Source organism: Schistocerca serialis, chromosome 3, assembly GCF_023864345.2.
Source record: "Schistocerca serialis cubense isolate TAMUIC-IGC-003099 chromosome 3, iqSchSeri2.2, whole genome shotgun sequence".
NCBI lineage: Eukaryota > Metazoa > Arthropoda > Insecta > Orthoptera > Acrididae > Schistocerca > Schistocerca serialis.
This window is the reverse complement of record NC_064640.1, coordinates 1,091,633,779-1,091,655,509: the sequence shown is the minus strand read 5'-3', so window position 1 is coordinate 1,091,655,509 and position 21,731 is coordinate 1,091,633,779. Positions and strand designations below refer to the sequence as shown.

General features: G+C 37.7%; 2 protein-coding genes across 9 annotated transcripts in view; both read right to left on the bottom strand.

Moving 5' to 3' along the window:
- Positions 1-19,011, bottom strand: part of LOC126471515 (uncharacterized) — a 49,154-nt gene extending 30,143 nt beyond the window's left edge. For 4 of the 8 annotated variants that reach the window (XR_007586324.1, XR_007586325.1, XR_007586322.1 and 1 more), the window contains exons 1-2: positions 18,727-19,011; positions 9,110-9,245 (exon numbers count right to left, since the gene is read on the bottom strand). Coding sequence is in view for 1 of the 8 variants with exons in the window: in XM_050099736.1 (XP_049955693.1) it covers positions 9,110-9,245; positions 18,052-18,230 (315 nt within the window). In the remaining 7 variants the exon portion in view is untranslated. Of the gene's footprint in view, positions 1-9,109; positions 9,246-18,051; positions 18,626-18,726 lie in introns of those variants that run through there. The other 4 variants (XR_007586326.1, XR_007586327.1, XR_007586328.1 and 1 more) reach the window with 2 other exon arrangements.
- Positions 19,012-19,032: 21 nt separating this feature from the next.
- LOC126471513 (THAP domain-containing protein 2-like) lies at positions 19,033-21,510 on the bottom strand. The gene is made up of 2 exons (XM_050099733.1): positions 21,290-21,510; positions 19,033-21,205 (listed from the first exon to the last, which is right to left on the bottom strand). Exons 1-2 carry the CDS (start codon positions 21,391-21,393, stop codon positions 20,650-20,652), a joined length of 660 nt encoding a protein of 219 aa, XP_049955690.1. The 5' UTR covers positions 21,394-21,510; the 3' UTR covers positions 19,033-20,649.
- Positions 21,511-21,731: the final 221 nt, after the last annotated feature.

The following is a 21,731-nucleotide window of genomic DNA, read 5'->3' as shown; positions in this document are numbered from 1 at the left end:
GCACACCATCTAGTACACCAACTATTAATGTATTTATTCCTACAAAAACATTCTTGAGTAATCTTTCCCGTATGGAATGGTTGAAACTTTCATTTGTATTCTGAGTGCCCCCATGAAGACATTTACCGTATTTACTCGAATCTGAGCCGCACTTCTTTTCCGGTTTTTGTAATCCAAAAAACCGCCTGCGGCTTACAATTGAGTGCAAAGTAAGCGGAAGTTCTGGAAAATGTTGGTAGGTGCCGCCACAACTAACTTCTGCTGTCGAATATATGTAGCGCTACACAGGCATGCTTTGCAGGCACAAAGATAAATACTGGCGCCAAACCCTCTGCATGAGTGTATTAAAAAAAAAAAAAAAAAAGAAAAAGGGGTGGCAGACAAGTTTTTCCTCCGCCTCGAGTTTTGACCACTGCATTTTCATACATTATCCAACGAAGTAAATACAAATTCCGTATTGTGCACCTTTGAATGTAGCAGCATTTCAATGCACTACGAAAATCCCACTGCCAAGACTGTTTGGGATGTTTGTCAATATGGCCAACTCTACGTTCTGAATTTTTTCCTAACTGTGAGAAGAGATGGTTCCTTACAGGAACTTTTATGAATTGTGAATAGCATGCAGTATTCTCTTCACATAAGAATAATTAGAATATAAACATTTTGCCATGTATTCTTTCGTGTTTGCTGCTAACTCATTTAAATCCTGTCTGCCTAATAAACTACGAAACTAGAGTGAGACAACAGCAAACGCGGAAAAATATAGATATCATCCCATGTTTATATCTGTATTATTCTTATGCCTAATAGTGATACAGTCAGAAATGAAGCACGGCAATTGACTAGATTTTTAAATCTAAGATGACTAATTTCAATGCAGAATGTAATGTACTAAAGAGGTGCCTGCAAAGATTTTCAAACGGAGAAAAATTTTCGCTAAACTCCCGTTCAGAATATCTTCTATCATACGCTGTCTATTATTTGTTTCTTGTTGATCATTCTCAAAGAAAGCAGGAGTGTAGGTAACAGCAAATAGCAGTCTCTTGCCATTGTTTCGCTAACGAAGTACGCGAAAGAGGAAGGGTACCCGTATAATACGGATGGAGTGCCTGACGCATAATAATGGCTACCTGGTAAAGCTTAACTACTGAGCTTACGACTCGAACCAAACTACTGTAGCTGTATTTGACCTAAATTGTGTCTCATATTACAATGGACCAACTTTGTTTCGATTTGGAGGTGCGGCCTAAAACTTTTCTCTCCCCTTGAATTTCAAGTCTCAAATATCAGGTGCGGCTTAGATTCGGGAATTTTTTTTTTCCTGGATTTCGAGTCTCATTTTTCAGGTGCATCTTAGATTCGAGTAAATGTGGTACTAAGCAAAACAGGGTCCACTCAGGTCTCTAAAAATTGGTTTTATTTCATTCATAACAGGCTCAAGAAGATAATGCTTATGATATTTTGATAGTATATTTGACCACTTTCTTTTGCTTTTTGGTAACCACACCTAAGAATCTGCTCCTTTAGTGCAAAGTCCATGAACAGTGTGGTCATCTGTGGACAACTTATGAAAGTAGGTGGCCCATACAGCTTTCCTCATTGCTGTATCATCATTCAGAGGTGCAGTTTGTCTAATGGCCAGTCCTTAATACCTCTGAAGGAGGTCTATTTCAGTTTCTGTCAATCTGTCTCAGCCAGACAGAGATTTTCCATCAGATAGCAATTTTCCTTTCATTTCTCTTCTTAGCTTCCTCAATCTAGCACCCATCCTCTTTTGCAAATGTCCACAACACTCCAGTTTTGTTACGAAGCTATCACCATAAACATTGAACTCATTAATTTTATTGAAAGCTTTAGATTCCCCTTCACCTAGGTACTTTGTATATCTAACGTTATAAACGGGCACTGACCTCTGAAATAATTTTAGAGCTCCATCACACTCCATACCTCTACTGTAACCATCATAATTATTATAACACTGATGTTCAATAATCCTTCAGTTTTACTATGGCAGGTGTGGCAATAATTAGATAAGCACTCAACATCAAAAACTTTTCCATTCTCCACAGAAGTAGCACTTAAAACACCATTCAAGGAACGATGTCCTCGATGTTGCCATGTCCCATCAAGTGCAACAGCAATGTCCCTTGTTTCACTAATATTAACAGTTTTTTCTACTGCACATTTCACAGATGCTTTAGACACAACCGTCAAGGCACCTAAAAGTATTCTTATGTACTTGCTGAACCTACTGGGAGGAGGAAGGTCAATCAAATGACAAAACGTTTGTGCAGCCTTTTTTTCCTTTTCCTATTGCACGCATTGCGTACACTAACTTCAAATTCACATCATATGAATTATGCACAATGTTCGAAGTCATTTTCGAGGTAGATTTATTGCAGGATCTACACAGACCAACTAATTTTGACGCTAAACCCTTCCTGCTACTTTGTTGTTCAGTTATTTCCAGACAGCCTACACCATCACATTGTTTACATTTTTCCACTTCCTTTATAAAAGAAGATAAGATACCCACACCAACAACAACAAATCCACTACAAACAGCGTCATTTTTAACACAAAAATTTGAATCACCAGGAGGCGTGCCATGTGCGAATTTCTTCACTGAAGAACTGACACGTACGTTACTTTCAACAGTGTGGCTTGTTTTGTTTGTCAACTGGTTACCACAGAATTTCCTTTTATTGAATTTCTTGATGTGTGGCACACTAAAAAATATGTATTTTCACAAATATATGTAGCACTTGGGAAACAAAATTTTATTAACATGTGAACAAACTGCTTCAGAACACAAAAGTAAATACTTGCAAAGATAATCATTTACAGACGCTAGAAACCTGCACTGTTACCAACATATACAAAGTATCATACATATAATCGCTGGAAACAGAAAGAAAGTGCACAGTTCTTTTCAAAATAATACTGGTTTCTGTAACAGAAATAAAGGGGGCATGGCAGTATACAAGGTGCGAATGTAAAGTAATGACACTGATGTGAAAAAAAAATGTTGCTTACAGTTTTAGTCAATTTTCGTGTTGTCTCCTTCAAAGTTCCCTTCAGATTGTACACACTTTTTTTAGCACTTCTGTCATTGATGGTAACATTTCTGGAACTCATCTTCTGTAATATCCTCCAAGACCTTCGTCACAGCTTTTGGGACATCTTGTGTTGTTTGAAAATGGTGTCCTTGACCACCATTTTGACTCTTTGACAGAGAAAAAAGTTGCACGGAGCAATATTTGGTGAATAAGGTGGCTCTGGTAGTACTGAAATTTGTTTTGAGGTAAAAAATTATTGTACTGACAGAGCAGTATGGGATGGTGCATTATCGTGATGCAGAATCCAATTATCAGCAATGTTATTATTAGACGAACCGTTCCTCGATTGATGTGTAGCTCTCCTGCAATCATTTTCATGGATAACCTTCTATCAGATTTTACGAGTTCATGCACCCTGGCCAAGTTGACATCCGTCCGTGAGGTTGACAGTCGTCCACTGCAGTCTTCATCTTCAACATTTGTTCTGCCTTCACTAAACATTTTATGCCAATCAAAAACTTGAGCTTTTGACATAATCTCCTCTCCAAAAGCCTTCTTAAGCTTACCGTAAGTTGTCGTCGCGTTTTCACTCAATTTAACGCAAAAAGAAATGGCATACTGTTGCGCAATATTATGCAGTTCCATTTCTGTGATGAGAGACACTAACACGTGTTAACTTATTACAGCACAACTCATGACTGAGCAGTTGCTTCAACATGCCGCTTGGACTAGAAGCGGCTTAAAGACCAAGGTCACAGATATTGTGCCTACGCAAGCCTGCAGGGGTGCCACACCTTGCAAAGAAAATCAGTCTCATTACTTTATTGTCGCACCTCGTACATGACCGTAACTTTAAAATTTGGTATGTATAGGTCTTTTTTTCATTTCAAACCCTACAGTGTATATATCAATGTAATCAGGAAAGACTATAGAATTTAATAAAGTCATTTAAAAAATTTTGATTTTTCCACCATTTATAAGTATCCTGTATCCTTAAGTGTTCGGCAGAGGATTCATCGAAAAGCCTTCAGACTATTTCTGTAACATTCCACTCTTCAACAGCACTGGGGAAAAATATCATTTAAATCTTTCTGTGGGAGCTCTGATTTCTCTTACTTTATCACGATAATAATTTCTCCCTATGTAGGTGGGGCCAACAAAATATTTTGCCATTCAGAGGAAATTTCCTGAAAACATCTCATCATAACAAAAAACACCTTTGTTTTAATGACTGTCAGCCCAACTTGTATATCATGTCAGGGTATACGCGGACAAGGAAAAAAAATTCCCAGATTTCTCAGTCAAAAATACACTTTCTCCCAAGTGAAAACATACTTTTTCCCTGTTAACTGACGGTATATTTTCTCTTGGAACTGTATAACTTGTAAGTCCGTTGATTATGGTTTTATACACGGGCGTAGAATTTCCTGGCGCTTTAGGAGAAAAAAAAAAACCACGCATTTTGGAAAGATCTTTGATGTGCAGCAACATGTATGCTGTATATTTTTGTATTAGGAAAGTATAAACTCGAATTCCACCAAACACTGCATGTTACTTTCCAAAGCATTGAAATTGAGATTGGGATGTGCTTTTGTAAGTTAGTCATAGCTCATTTCATGCGATTTCGCCAGCCGATCACAGCAGGTATTCAGAGCTTAGGACACGTGATGCAGTCAACCAACAGCAACATCACTGTTAAGTAGCGCGAACACACAAACAGAAAAAGTTAATGGTTCAAATTAATGTAAATAGAGTTGCTAAACGAAACGCAAAGCCTTCACATATAATATTGGTCTATCAGATTAATACGCTGCAAGAGAAGCTAAGCTTTCACATAAAATGTTGGTCTTTTATGCGCGTATTACAATTTAAGATGTATCACACAAAGGTGCCAGTAAAATTTTTAATAACGACATAAATGTCTGATCTTCCAGGCTCAAAATTCATCTAAATGGCTCATCATCAAAGAGTTGATTTTTAAATGAGAGTCAAACACTTTGTGATTTAAGAAATTCATCGTACATTACCTCACATAGTTCTGGTGTAACTGCTAGAATGGTACATTGATGGTAACGATTTTCAACCCACCATTCGAAATATTTTCCCACGACCTGTTAAAAATAGGTTCGTTTCTGCAGTTGCCAGAGAGCGCCAGATGACAGGCATCACTGCGCAAGCGCAGCTACGATGTCGTAGGGAGCCCGCATGTTCGTACGTGTGAAACAATAAAAGATATTACATTATGTAAGAAACAAGACATCAGAGGATACTCCAAGAGAATCGGAATTTCATGGCCCATACTAAAATGTTCACATTTAAAGTGCAAATTTGTATGTCCAGAATCCCACGACCTGTTATTAAGCTTTTCTATGTGGTTTTTGGGATGTAAATTTTCTTCGAGTACCAGTACTGGCCTGTCTCATGTTTGGTTCTTTATTATGGCGTAATGCCAAATGTGCTAGAAGTTGAAAATGTGCACTTGAAATGCAGCAAACACAGTGTGTGGAATTAAACACTTTGTCTCAAATATATTGTCTGCCTTAGTGGAAAAGATTAATGAAAGAAAATTTCTTTGGCAAACCAACAAAAATAACTTCATTGTTCTAAAAGGCAATTAATGCTTGACTGTCAGAAAGATGGAAATAAAATAAAATCTGCAACTAATAACACAGTTTAGCCTTCCATAATTATGTGAATGTATTTTAATTCACTTGATAGCTCCCGGCCACAGAAATCTGTTTTGTCTTCATTTGACGTGGGAGCAGTAAATGAAGAGGAAACAGCAAAAACACTAAATGTAAAAATGGGTCACGTGGAGACTACCCACTTCCCAACTGTAATTCAGACGGTTCTGCGCATCAGTCCCGGATCTCTAAAATTTCCGAACCGGGGCAATACCCCGCCATCCCCTCGAGCGTTTGAGATAGGACGTTAAAAAAAAAATTTTATGGATGATGTGACTTACCAAATGAAAGTGCTGGCAGGTCGACAGACACACAAACAAACACAAACATACACACAAAATTCAAGCTTTCGCAACAAACTGTTGCCTCATCAGGAAAGAGGGAAGGAGAGGGAAAGACGAAAGGATGTGGGTTTTAAGGGAGAGGGTAAGGAGTCATTCCAATCCCTGGAGCGGAAAGACTTACCTCAGGGGGAAAAAAGGACGGGTATACACTCGCGCACACACACACATCCATCCACACATATACAGACACAAGCAGACATATTTAAAGACCATTTTTTGTGGGGGTGTTGTGAGGGTGACATGGTATTAGAAGGTGGAAAGTGTAACATGAGGTTGAAATGAAAATGAAAGATAAAAATATATGGGTAGAGATACAGGTGAACTAGAAAGCAACTGGAGATCTGGTATGAAAAAAGGCGAAAAAGTGTAGGTTAAGTTGAGACAGCAATGTGCATAAAGGTTAGGTGGTTGTGTTGCTGCTAAAACACGTTAAAGGACGGACAAATTCGGGAAAATTTCGAAAAAACGTGTAATATGTCTGCTTGTGTCTGTATATGTGTTGATGGATATGTGTGTGTGTGTGTGTGTGTGTGCGCGAGTGTATACCCGTCCTTTAAGTTCATTTTGTAGTGCACGTCTTTCTGAAGGGTCTGATGCATGCAACATGTGTGTTCGAGGAAATTTTTCGCTCTGTGGAATTGAAATGTGTATATTTTGTAATGGATGCCATCAAACCATATTCAGGTCTCCTGTTTACAGTTGGCCGGTTTGACATTCTGTCCCTCTTTTTTTTTAAAAGAAAGAACTCTTCAGAAAATCTGCACTCTTTGTTCCCTATCAGCTCACAACTTGCTGCTTTGTGTGACATAAAATTAAATATAGGATACATAAACCCAGTAAAGACATGAGACAAGCAAGACAATACATGTTTCTTCAATCCTTAGCTCCTAGAATTTTTTACCCTCTAATCTTGGTACAGCTTTACATGGAGTGCTTTCCTTCTGTGAAAGAATCTATTACCTCATCAAAGTTCGTCAAACATTTTGCTACACGAAAAGTCGAAATGTCGTTGTCTAATACTGAAAAAGCTGTTAATACAAATAGGACCCAAGACTGGTGTTGTTTCCTGATCTGATTACATCTATTTTGTGACTGTCTGCTAGATAAAACAAAATAGGCCTTTCTAATACTACAACAATTGTAATACACACAAAATAAATGAGACTGTTTTGGCACAAACGGTCTTTTTTGTAAGGACAGAAAATAATTCACAAAGTACCCATATCAAATGCCTATTAGGCCAACTACAAGCAAAAAGCTTTACGTTAGGAAATAGTTTCACACTTCATTCATACACTCCAGTTTCTCAAGCACGAGATCGAAAAGTAGTAGTATGAAATTTTTATACGAACTTGGAATCGTCATATTGTTCCATAATTTGTGTGATGCCCCCATTTCTTCTCCTTCATCATTCTAACAAACAGTCTTGTTATCACTAATTCTGTAACTATTCCTGCCAATGCCAAAGCTTATTTGCAGGTTAACTTCATTAACTCTACCAGAATCACCGGTTTAGCTATCCCGTGATTATTTTCCGGTTAGGCATTGTTACATGGTCGTACAACACGTTTTCCGTGCTTCTTCCAGAACAGAACCTAAAGTAGCTGCTAGCTGTGGACTGCACAACTCGCCCTTACTAGTATAGCGATCTGCCCAAAAATTTTTTGTCAAAATTTCATTTTCTTGTATACACCGAGAAGGTAATACGTAATCATTCTTACCTGTTATTCGTTTATTTCCACTCCTGTAGTCTGAATCTATGGATTCCGCTAGTAATTACAACAACGCTCATCATTCGCAAACACAATCAACCACACAATCAGACAGCGGTTGGCATTCATCCGTTCAGCCTTACTTCGCTCAGCTCTGTCAGATTCCACTGACAGAGGAAACATGTACACTACGCACGCATTCACAAATCAACTTGCGATTCATTCAAAATCAACTAGAATGTGTTAAAAATGTTCAAAAACCGACAGGGATGAGTTTCAAAGTAATATGAATAATCAATAAACTAACAAACTAACGTGCGCTGGATGCGAGTCGCTTTGTGAAACAAGGTTTCCTCCCCCCCCCCCTCAAGAATATGAATTTGCCCCCCCCCCCTTCCCTAGATTTGGACCTCCTGCGCATGTATAAATCTGGCAGCTTGGGCGCTCCAGTAAAATTTTTCCCGGTAGCATCTAGCTGCTTGCTGCGACTGCTTACACAGCCAACAATTTCTGTAGCCAGAAGCGGGAGAAGGTACTACTCAACTGTGCATGTGCATGATCGAGCTCGTAACTGTTAAAATGAATTTAATGTAAACAGTTGTGACGTCACGCTCAGCGGAGGCAAATTGCTGTTACAAAGCATTGCACAGTCTTCCTAAAGCCTTTGACACATTTTACTGTTGGCGTACACTTGTATGAGCACCGTTTTGTTGCTGTATATGGTGCATTTCCCTTGAAATTTAAGTTTTATTTTCGTTTTTTCTCTTGTTCATGTTTTATTGCTGCAGTATTGAGACACAGTAATATCCTTTGTTAGAGTATTGGTTCTTACCAATCAAAATTACAAAAATTTAACTGAAAACAAAAACAATGAAAAATTTCCCGGGTTTTTCCCCGGATCTTCTGGGTCGTATACACCCTGCATGTCCATGGCGCACTCCCCCTTCTTAGCAATAAAACAACATAAGTTGCTCTTCTTTGAATGCTTTTTCATATCCTCTGTCAACACTATCTGGCAAAGATACCATAGCACACAGGGCCATAACTGTAGTTCAACAGTGTTTCAGTGAAAATCTTTTGTGTGTTTTCAGTTGTATCGCCATCCACCATCTCACTTCCAATTTAACAGTAAACACTGAAACACTATGTTATGCAGATAACAACCAACCTTAGGCTACAATTCCCCATTGCAAGTCACCGACATCAAAAGAAAAATTCAACTGAGAAAATTGAAAAATGATGCAAACGACTGTCTCTCAAATAATAATGTATCACAAAGTTGACCAAATATTAGTTTACCAGTTACTGACCACTAATTTGCTCGGTTCTTTGCCATCAGGACCCTCTGGACCAAAGACATGTATTAGAACATACTTAAATGTTCCCTCTGGGTCGATATCCACATCAGGAACAGCGGCAAGCTTCTCTGCTGCTGTCATTAGTGTCCTGTTAAACAGGTGTTAAAATTATTCCAGAAATATTTATATACAACAGGTGAGAGAAGAGTAGTGGTGCAGTCACAATGTAAACAATACAATTCTGCCTCTAGGATTTATACTGGAAAAAATGTTTCCTTCAGAGAAATAATGATCTAATATTTGGATTTTGAAACGTGTGCCTATTAAGTAAATACAAGCATTCTGTGGAAGATCGTACACCATCCAAACCATAAAACTATCAATTAATTGTATCCAAAGGGAAACATACTTGAGAAAGCCATAAAATTACAAAGAGAGACAACTGCATTTTCGTAGAAAGAATTCGCTGGGTGAATTCCTTCATGTTTGGTGGACTCAAAAATATTTTTTAAAAACATTTATTGGTTATCGTTTAGAAAGAGCAGCCATTTTTGTTTCAGGCTGCAAGCATTCTTACACTTTTATAAGTGTCTGTGGTTTTTTAAATTATTCGGTAATGGATTGCCCCAGACCTTTCATATAAGAGGTATTTATTTCAGCAGACACTGGACTATAAATTAAAACCATGATCACCCTGCTGAATGTATTAGGGAATACACTTTTAATGTCTCAAAGTTGTTGGTTGTAAATTTAAAAAACCCATTTTTAATACTATCTTTCCAAAGAGTAGTTTCTTAGCCTTAATACATTTTGTGGTATTACACTACTCAGTACAGATACCTTTTTTTTTTTTTTTAGAGAAACAATTATGACAAGCTTATACTTAAAAACACTTTAAAAACAAATGTTTTGAATTTTTTCATTCTTTGGTCTGCAAATCTTTGTTAATGGACCAGATATAAATCTGAAAATTACACATTTAATAGACCTTTATGATATCAAACTTCTGTATAAATTTCAACCTTGAGATTCCATGGACAAAAAAAATTTCAAATATGAGTCAAAAATATGTTTCTTACTGTTTGCAATATCTGGGCTGATGGAAACAGTGTATAAATTACATAACTTAAAAATATCTAGGATAACTCTTTAAAAAATGATACAATTCATTACATTATCCCGTTTTCAACTTATTTGTTTTTACTATGTTGTTTATTGAACAACAGAGATATTTCTTCACTCATGTTGGGCACAGGGTTAAATGATCGCCTAGTCACAGTCATAAATTCCAGGGGAGAAGACAACTCCTTTAATGATTTTTAACGGGCCTCTCGAATTGATCCTTTTCAAATTTTTTAAACGGGGTTCTTGGTGCTGGTAAAATGTAACATCCACATCTTGGTTTTGACGAGCAATGTTACCAACTTTGGCAATCCACCACTGTTCGCCATAGACACAAGCCACTATGTCCTTCCTTTGAAGTGTCAGTGGTACAAGTTTTCCACAGTGATGACGTTCACTATCAGAGGATGTTGATGTGAACTTACAGTTGAGCAAGTTGTATGACTAAGGTATAAAACAATGAAAAGATCAGGTGCCTTTAATCTTCTGACAAGTTTTGAATCTTTCCTCCAAGACATTGGCATAGAGTTCTAGTATTTCCTCACATTTAATGAAACATACGTAATCCCTTTTACCCATTCTTTATACAGAATTTGAACATTTCTTGACGTGTCCAGATTTGGTTCTCATAGGTCCGTTGCAGACTAGCTTTTGTGACAGCTCACTTTGTTGTACCCTTTATGCCATCACACTCACTCTTCCAAGGGCATGATGCAAAAAAGTGCTATTCTGCACCGAGCCAACGGTCTTTTTTCTTTGAGAAAGGAGATATTAATATTTGTTTGCTTTTATATTGGCTTGCAGCACCATCAGAAAAGTTCATCAGTTTGTTTATGGAACTGTCGTGCTGTTTTACGTAGTTTGTTAACTGCAGGTGAAAAGCATGCACTGCTGTAGCTTTGTGCTCAAAGTAATCATTTGCAACACAAAAACTATGACTCTAGTTTATCTGGATCTTTATAACAGAACATAAATGGACAAACTGTGGCCTGTTTGTTTACCCAGTGGTGCCCTTGTATTTCCCTTGAACAACAAAGGAATAGTTTTCAGAAAAGTCAGCAATAACTATACATTCATCAACTGACAAGGTTTGCTTTTGTCCTTCAGAAATTTATCCTGACTTTGGCAATTAAATGACACACTATTGAGTTTTCAAGGTTAGTAACCAACACTTAGAAAAACTATTCTCGTTATTTTGAGACTCCATTGTTCAACTGCACACTTCAAGGGCTCATTATTAACTAAGTGTGAGTGAACAGATGTTGGTGGAAGGGGGATGACAACACACAAATTTGTACAGGCTTGTCTACATCTACATGGATACTCTGCAAATCACATTTAAGTGCCTAGCAGAGGGTTCATCGAACCACCTTCGCAGTTCTCTATTATTCCAATCTCGTATAGAGCGCAGAAAGAAGGAACACACCTATATCTTTCCGTTCGAGCTCTGATTTCCCTTATTCTATCGTGGTGATCGTTTCTCCCTATGTAGGTCAGTGTCAACAAAATATTTTCACATTCAGAGGAGAAAGTTGGTGATTGGAATTTTATGAGAAGATTCTGTTGCAACAAAAAATGCCTTTCTTTTAATGATGTCCAGCCCAAATCCATTATCATTTCTGTGACACTCTCTCTCATATTTCGCAATAATACAAAATGTGCTGCCCTTCTTTGAACTTTTTCAATGTACTCTGTCAGTCCTCTGTGGCAAGGATCCCACACCGCGCAGCAGAATTCTAAAAGAGGACGGACAAGCGTAGTGTAGGCAATCTCCTTAGTACTGCCAATAAATTGCAGTCTTTGACTACCCTTCCCCACAATATTTTCTGTTTGTTACTTCCAATTTAAGTTTGATATCATGAAGATCCATTAAGTGTGTAATTTTCAGACTTTTATCTGCTCTCCTTACAAAGATATTGTAGGTCAAAGAATGAAAAAATTCAAAAAATCAATTTTTTAAAATAGTGTACATTTTGTGTAAGCTTCTCACTATAAGAAGTAGTTATACTGTATAGTGTAATAGCACAATAAATATTAAGGCTGAGAAAATACTCTTACTTTGGAAAAATACAATTAGGGTAGATAAAAAATCTACTCACCAAGTGGCAGCAGAACTCGCACATAAAAGACGGAAGAGGGGTGAAGGAAGAGAACTGGAGAGGTCTAGGAAAATTGGTAGATATCGGGAAAGTCACCCAGAACAGCGGGTCAGAGGAGACTTACCGTAAGTAATGTCTTTCCTTCTCATCCCGTATGGTAAGTCTCCTCTGACCAGCGGTTCTGGGTGACTTAACCAATATCTACCCCTTTTCCTAGACCTCTCCAGTCTTCCTCCTTCACTCGATTACTTCCCCTTCCACCCTTCTGCCTGAAGAAGGAGCCACTGGCTCCAAAAGCTTGCCAATTACAGCTGTCTTTTATGTATGTGTTCTGCCGCTGCTTGATGAGTAGAATTTTTATCTATCCAATTAAATAGTTTAAAGAATGAGCTTTTTTAGCTTGCAATCAACAAGTTTGAGCCATTAAAAGTAGGGCCTATATTAAGGAATACATTCATCATGGTTATCATGGTTTTTAATTTATAGTCCAGTTAATGATTCTTATTTGAAATTTCTGGGGCAACTCAGTACTGAATAATTTTTAAAAAACAGATGCCTGTAAAAGCAAAAAATAGCCACTGTTTCTAAATGTTGAGAATAAAATTTTTTTAAAAATGTCTTTAAACCCATTAAACATTCGGGAATTCATCCAGCAAATATCAATTTTTTTCTGAAATGACCGAGCGACTGGTTACTTTTTTCCCTGGCCCACTAGTCCTAGCTTACATAACAGAAATTTTGATTTTTATCAATACCAACTGTCTGCTTTCACCTATCACATCATCAAAATGCTGGACATAAATCACTCATCGAAATCAGCCACACACTGCAACGACAATTTTATCTATTCTCATAACGAAACAATCATAGGCTCCCCAACTTGCATTTAAAAATAATGCAGAAGCAATATAAATATGGAAAAAAAAATGACATACTGTTTTAGAGGTAAGGGATCTAAAATTCTTTTATATATTTTTTGACATAATCTCACAAGCATTTCACAATGCTGTATCCAATTTTGACAAGCCAGCTAACGCCTTTAGGGTAAAGGCACATACTGGTTTCCATTCTGTTCTCAACAACATTGAACACAACAGAAACAGATCTCTGTCTACCATCAGCTTCAGCATATGCCTTTCGTCTGAAGACTACCACTGACTGGTTGAAACTAATTACGGCATTGTGAAACAACCCATGTGTTTGTGTGGAAGTTTTGTGCATGGATATCACACACACCACATCATCAGTAGCATGCTACCAGTCAAAGGCAGTGTCAGTAGATCCAATTAAACCTTCGGAACTCGGCATTAGGGAAGCATCCGATTTAACCCATCTGCTTTGACCCATGACGTCATCTATATGACAGAAACGCCTAAATCCAGAGTATACAAAATGTCGACAATATTGTCACTATGTACACATGCCAACAAACCTGCAGGAAAATAGAAACAGTGAAAGTAATCTTACTTCAATGATAAAATGAAACTACAGAACAACCGCGGGAAATAGGGGGTCTAGGGCAAGGACAACCTAATTTTAACAATACAAAACATCACATCACATCACCCCTAAAAAAGTCTCAACCTACGACATAATGCTACAGCCACAAAGCCAGCAGGAATCATACCGTTCACTCGACCTATATAGCTCAAACCAAGCCCACAATACCAAAAAACCATCATCTGCAATAACGAAAATGGCACTTACGCAGTTTAGGGGGTACATGCGCTGATCATGAGAAAAATACCTATTTTTGAAGCAAACACATATTTCTGAAGAAATAAGCATATATATGCATGGAATACCAAAAAAGTACGTATTTTCATATGGAGGTGGGGGGGAAAAAAGATTAATTAACTGCCTGCTTTCACCAGGTTATTCATGTTGCTATGCCAATATGCTGCAGACATTTTAATATATTTCTTCACAGAGTTCTTTAGCCATTGGTAATGCTTACAGTTTCATACATCCTTACCATGATAGCTATTGTTGGCTTTGCATATTGTTGCATATGGTATATGTCCCTGTTGCTCACAGTTATGCATCTTGATCAGTGCGACCAACAACCTATATTTTTCTGTTGTGGCTGTCCATTTTGAAGTATCGTATATTACTGCGTGTGCCAAAATGGCGAGAAATTTTCCAGATTTGAGCGACTTTGTAATGGAAGATTTATACCATGTTATGGAGAACACCCAAAGCTCAATACAATGGGCTAGGCAACAAGGTCTTACGAAGAACGATATGGTGTGTGAAAATGGGTATTGTGTTGGATACAACGAGATGAAGCTGGAGAAAACTACAGGGAAAGATGGCGAAATTTGGAGCTGCTCCATTGGCAGGGACTGTAGAAAGAAATGTTCAATCAAGAAAATGTCATTTTTTGCTGACAGTCATTTAGACATTTCTAAAATTTTGCAACTGTCTTACATGTGGGTTTTCGAACGCAATAGGCAAAAGTTTTTAATGAGGGAGCTCAAAATTGGCAGCGAGCACACTGTGGTCGATTGGTGCCAATTTTGTAGAGATATCTGCCATGAATATTTCTTAATTGAGCCAATACTTTTGGGCGGCCCTGGCCATACTGTTGAAATAGACGAGAGCTGCTTCGTCAGCACCATCGAAGTCATAGGTGCAAGAGCAATGGGTCTTTGGTGGTTATGACGTTGAGACGAAGCAAAGCTTTATGGTTGCTGTGCCACAACGTGATGCTACCCATTTGCTGCCAATTTTGCAACAGTATGTTTTGCTACTGGAACCACAGCAGTTTCTGATTTGTGGCAACTTACAACACCATAGGTAACTTGGGCTACAATAATCTGGCTGTTAATCATTCGCTTTATTTTCTCGATCCCTTTACAAACGCAACCACAAATCACATGGAGTCAGTCTGGCAAAAAGCTAAAGAAAAAAATCCTATAAGGCCTTTCAGAACTCACTGTGCTATGCTGAATAACTACATGGCGGAATTTCTCTGGCGTCAACGTTTTGGGGAAAATCCATTCCACAATTTTGTTATTAATTCCACCTTTCTTGAAGAGAAAGAGAGAGAGAGAGAGAGAGAGAGAGAGAGAGAGAGAGAGAGAGAGAGAGAGAGAGGGGGGGGGGGGGAAATAAAAATTAAAATCCGTGCATACATATGCAATATGTCATTTTTGATACAAAAAAAATTTTTGAGACAGTTAACTGATTTTTTCTTTGCATCCAAATGAAAAATAAGTACTTTTTTGGTGAAGAGCGCGTCAGATATGACTGTAACACTCAAGTTTTGAAATAAAAAAATTTTTGGTATTCAGCGCATATATATGCTTATATCTTCAGAAATACGTGTTTCCTTCAAAAATAGGTACTTTTCTCGTGATCAGCGCATGTACTCCCTAGACTGCATAAGTGCCACGAAAAGCAGAATCAGATGTTTCCCTCGACCTATACAGCTGAAAGGAAGCCCAGATAGCAAGGAACCAATACAGCTGAAAGGAAGCCCAGATACCAAGGAACCAATAGCTACAACCCGAAGAGTGGAATCAGACATTTCCCTTGACCTATGTAGCTCAAATGCAGCTCTCAATACCTACCAGCAATAATAATAATAATGAAAACAATGTAAACTTCACACACCAACATAACTCAAATAACACCACAAAAACCCAAACCTTCAACAACTCGAAAACACAAAAACCTGTATATACACCAGATCAATTAAAACCAACCAAAGTACGATAAATGTAAAACAGACAGAACATCAGAATTACTACAGATTAAAACCAAAATAAAAGTTTATTACCAACAAAAGCATGCAACAAAATCACCTAGGTTGGCCGCCGCTACCAGTACACACACACACACACACACACACACACACACACACACACACACACAAAACTAATCAAACCTAACAAAATGCCACACACATAAAAAACCATCACTGAAAAATGAAGATTTCCAAATCCACATTGCAGCACTGGCTACCCAGACTCAAATAAACCCACCATGTTACCATAGTGATAATGAACCCAATATCACATGTTAAACTCAACAAACACAAACCAATTCAAAAACACACACACAACACCATTATGTCATGGGTCAAAGGAGACAGGTGGAATAGAACACTTCTAATGGCCCCTTAACTTAGTTCCTACCTCACGCAGACAGACAGGATGTGAGGACAAGAATGAATAGTTCTGAAAAATAAGATTAGTGTTTCACTTTTAAAAGTGTTAATCAGCAGTAGGGCCTCCTGGGATCTTGCTTCCTTGACTATCAGTAGTGACCAGCCATACTGTTTCTTTATAAAACAATTCCTTAATAACTTCATTGTTTAATATTTGGATTCTTGCACTGATGTCATCTCACGTGTAAGATTGTTCCCCCTATTGTTATCTAGACAACAAACTTGAACTCTAAGACATGATATCACAGTACATAAAAAGATTTTTACATGTTAGTCTGAGAACGTGGACAGTGACCAAGAAGGCATACCCTAAAATTGCACTTACTTTAAGTTTTCAAAATGTCACAACCCCTTTCTTCTGTCATTTATAACTCTTTAACCTCTGGCAACAATATGTTAATATAAAAACTGCACTGTTTTTAGGGTTCATGTTAAACCACAGACCTCTCTATAACTGACTGGTTGGAGAAAGGCAAGACAAAGAACTGGTTATGAACTGTTGTGTCCAAATCAATCTTTGAAATGCCAAAAACAGGATTAGTTAAAAATGTGATACCAAGCTTATGAACGACAACACCCTTAACGTGGTGGAGATATAAGACACAGAACTGATCAACTGCTCACCTAACTAATAACACGAAAATGTTAGTGAAATAAAATGCTAGAGACTACCAGGATCTCTGTGAGAAAAGGTAGTTTTGGGCCCAGGATGTTCTTTCTATTAGTCCTTCAAATATATTAAAAAATTGAAAATACCAGACCACAATTCGAAAATGGAGCCTCACATAGGTACTTAAATGTATCTATGAAATGACCTACCAACCCAACCTATCCTAGATATATGTTTACACTAGTCTACAGATCAGCCTGTCAATGTAAATGAACACATATATACATCTTGTATGCCACAAGCATTCCCCCAGTCGAACACCATCTCCAGTAGGCCTAGACTTAAAGTACACCTAGCAAACAATACAGTCTAAGCTACCAGCCACAAAAAATAAACTTCATATTATGATCAAAACACACACTCAAAATATTTTACTGAAACAAACAAAATATCCTAGATGCCATATGACATCACACTTCATATAGGCTACCTATGGCTCATGTTGTTCACTGAACTCCAAACACGTTTATTTTTTCACACACAAGCATTTATTGCTTAGTCCACTTTCTTGAATAAGTATCATGAGGCTATCGTGGTTAAGTTTGTCAAATTAACTCCCAAAAACATCTTTTTGATAGCAATATTCTTGAATACTGGTTGTTTCTCAGATTCCACACCCCCTCAGAATACCAGCTTGGTGCTTTCTGGGGTTAGATATTAGCTACACAGTCATAGTTATGCTACCAAGACCTTGTAATGGATCTGGGAGATGTTATTTTTTTACCGTATTTGTCGATACCGAATTGTAAATGTTTTCTTACATTTTTGTCAGAATTTATTATAATTTGTCTTATTATATGTTAATTTACTTCTGTTTTTGAGAGTAAAAGCATATTGATTACTATTAGAAAATGTATCCACAGTCTAATATAACAGTCGCGACACTCACTGCTGTAAAAATTGTTGCCGTTTGACAGATGGAGCGACACTAGCGCTCCAAGTGGCAGGTAAGGTGAACGTCAGACGCGTCGTAAGCATAATGTTTGTTTGCATCCATTTCCTACTTAATTTCCGAATTATTTGAGTTATTTTCTTGGCTCCAAGGGTTTGTGTGGTACCAGAAGGCATATATGTTTCTAAAAATGATTCTAAAAAAAGTGCAAGTAAGGACAAAAATCATGAATAGAGTGGCAAGCTACAACACATTCGTGAAGAAACACTTGTGACATTGGACAGAATTGCAGCTTACCACGTTGATATCAAAAGAATATAAACACACAGTTTCACATGTAGGAAGCACAGACATGTACCTCTACATGCAAAAATGACCGACAGCTTGTTTATCGTTCTGTAGGCCTACTGCGTTTGTCATTTTCGCCTGTTGCCACAAGTACGACCTTCATCTTTATATTATTCTAAGTGGGACAAGCAACTGCAAAATAGTGGGAGAAATATGCTAAAAACATTATAATGAGCTGATTACACTACATTTCAAGAAAAACCAAATATTTGAATAATTTTCAATCAATCAGTCAGTGCACAAGGTGCTGACAAAATAATGTCATCGCACGAAAGAAGCAAGGAAAATTAAGTGACTAAGAACAGAAGTGAACGAAATACATACCAAAGAAATCAGCAGCCCAAATGAGCCAACTTCTTCAGTTTCTTATTTGCTTTCTTGTTGTTAGAAACTAAGTCTTGATTCCAATATTTGAGCCGGTAAACGAGTCTCACTTTAACAAATATCTTGATTAACAGCAGCTTAGTTTCTTCACAACATCCAGGGGGAAAACTTGGGACAGCCATCAACAAGTTTACATATAATTCACCACAGTTTTTCTTGTGAGAATGTTCATCAAAAACTGAAGCCATCTGATTTTCACAATCCCTCAAAAATAAACAAATATTTTCACTGCAAATAACGAAGCTTCAAAATTGTCTTCGTAACTTTTGAAATGGCAATAAAATTTGTCATTTGCATCTAAGTCCTGGCTGTTGTCTACAAGTAGATTCCTGCACTTGACACAATTATGTAAAGAAAAAAGTTTCTTCAATATGTAACCAAACACATATCTCATACTGTATTGTTCTCCAAGGTCTGCTGGAACTTCCACATTTGGTAGCTTTGTTGCAGAACTTGTATCACTACTGCATAACAACTGTGAGACCTTTAATGTTTGAGCAGATTTCATGTCCAGTATTGCCTGATCCCAGTCAATTCCTTCACAATTACTGCTTCCCACATTAGAAGAATTTATCAGTTTGCTTAGTGTACAGTTGTTAAATGCAGCACAAAACTGCCTTGGAGATGGGTTGCTGCAAAAACCACCTCTCTGCCTCATAGTTGAAAAAAAGTTTTCCAATGTGTCTTGGTTAATTTTACGTGAGAATAAGTACAATTTTGTTCCAGTCAGTACCTCGGCAGCAAGCATTTCCAAAGCACATATATTGCTTAGAAGCCCCTTTACACATTTTATCCTCAGGAAGTAATCTTTTCCATCAGAGCCTACAAATTTCCAAGAGTGAATCCATGGCTTCATCACATGTAGAACATCCAGATGCTCTGAATCACTCCTAATACAGTTCCTTAGATGCACAGGCCCTTTCACACTGTATGTATTAAAGAAATCAAAAATGTCATTAACTTTCTGACAAAAGTCTGAAGTGCCAGTTGCAGATAATGGCATACTACCACAAAATACAAGTGTGTCAATACCAGCTGCCACTGTGTGGCTTAACACACAAACTGCAATACCCACTTTCATTTTTGAAAAAGCTGGCAGTTCGACAGCTTTTTTAGTCAGCTTCGGAGCTAACTTGTATTTCCTGTGCAAGTCATTTGAATAGAGCTGAGAAATGTCCTTCCAAGAAGCAGTACCAACCAAACCATCATTTGATGTATGAATTATGTCATACCTAAATAGGTTGTTTCTGATGTTCTTAAACAAATGTGGGGTATCATAGAAGAAATAGATCTTCTGCTCCTCATATACCAAACTTGGATTGACTTGTGTAATTCCGTCTCTTTCTCCAGTCCACAAAATTTGAACCCTGATCAGTCACACAGGTCTTTACAACCAAGCCAATTTCCTTAAGTCTCTTGACTACTTCATAAAATATAGCAGTCGAATGCATAGCTCCCACTGTTCCTTTACAAAAACAGTACAGCAATGGTTGTTTGAAACAAGAAAAAATGCCACTAATCATTATCACCAACACACTGTTCGCAATTTTAGCTGTGCCTCATATGTCAAATTTGCCATTAGAGACATTTCATCCAATGACATGTTCACAAGTTTATCATTATAAGAAAAATGTTGCACCTTTTGCTTTAAAAGATGGAATATATTGTCACTTATCCCACATTTTATTTGTATGCCTTCCACATACCTTTGTAATGTAGCCCTACGCACTGATGGAAGCATAAAACATTCTGACAAAAACCTGTATGCCTGAGTGCTGTAATATAATAAATTTAGAGCAAACAGCTTATTTTCGTCTTTCCATCTTGCAGCACGTTTCTCTTTCAATGGCATGCTAATCTGGCTTAACAACAAGTCAAGGGCACTTTTTTTAAATATGGGGATCCTATGGTCTTTAACATTCGTTTGTCCTTGTTCACTTGCTCCTTCTGATACAGTTTCTGTCGCTGTCTGTAGGCACTTTCCTTGTCCCGTAATAGTTTCGGTCGAAGTCTAGCGATTTGCACATTCTGACACTTCACACGCTTTTGTAAGACACGAACAGCTGCACTTAATCTAACCACTTCATCGTCAAAGCAAGTCTGTGTTGACAATTCACACGAATCTGGCACTGATACATGCAGAGTTGAACCGGCTGCTTCTGTGTCATAGGACTGTTTTACTGCTTTAGATTGACTGTCGAATCTTTGTGGCAGTTTCCTCTTCATCGTCAGCTGAGGTGGCTTATTTGGAATGTCAAACAGTGTGGGTACTGCATTCCACACGAGTTTGTTGTTGTCTGCGTTCATGAACAGGTTTTGTTCGAAATGTAGCGAACAAAACCTAATATTATTATACAGGTACACTGGTTCTTTCTTAATGAGGTCTTCTCGCCTGCTATTAACAAGCCATTTTCTGCTCCTAAAACGAAACATTCATCATTTATACACATATAGTTTGCAAGTGAATCCTGACGATACAGTTTAGTAACATGATGGTATATACCTCTCAGGATCCTTAGGAAACCTAAAAAAAGACAGCTGTGGTGTCTTCTTCCTGTTGTTGGTGCAATGTATTGCGCTACAAACGCTCCCGCCAGTAAAAGCCATTGTATAAATCAAAATAAACAACCACTATTCTCTTTCACGATCGCGCCGAATTCACAGTGTAACCTACCAGCCTCTTGGGGCGCTGCTGGCAACAAAATCGAGGCGAAGTGTCGCGACTGTTATATTAGACTGTGATGTATCGAAGAATAGCAAAGAGGCTGATTACAAGTGAAAACTTGTGAATTGTGTAAAATATCTTTGACGTTGGAGTCGTCTTTGACTATTGTCGTGGTGTGTTTTGACGGAAGAACAATGAGAAGGTCGCCGTCATTATGTTACTATTATTTTTGTATTAACTAAAAAGAAGAAACTACATTTGAAGAAACTGTATTTGAAAC

Coding starts and splice junctions, on each gene's coding strand:
- LOC126471513 (XM_050099733.1), bottom strand. CDS start 21,393: ATGGCTTTTACTGGCGGGAGCGTTTGTAGCGCAATACATTGCACCAAC. Junction 21,206..21,289: donor TTTCCTAAGGATCCTGAGAG/GTATATACCATC, acceptor GTTTCGTTTTAG/GAGCAGAAAATGGCTTGTTA.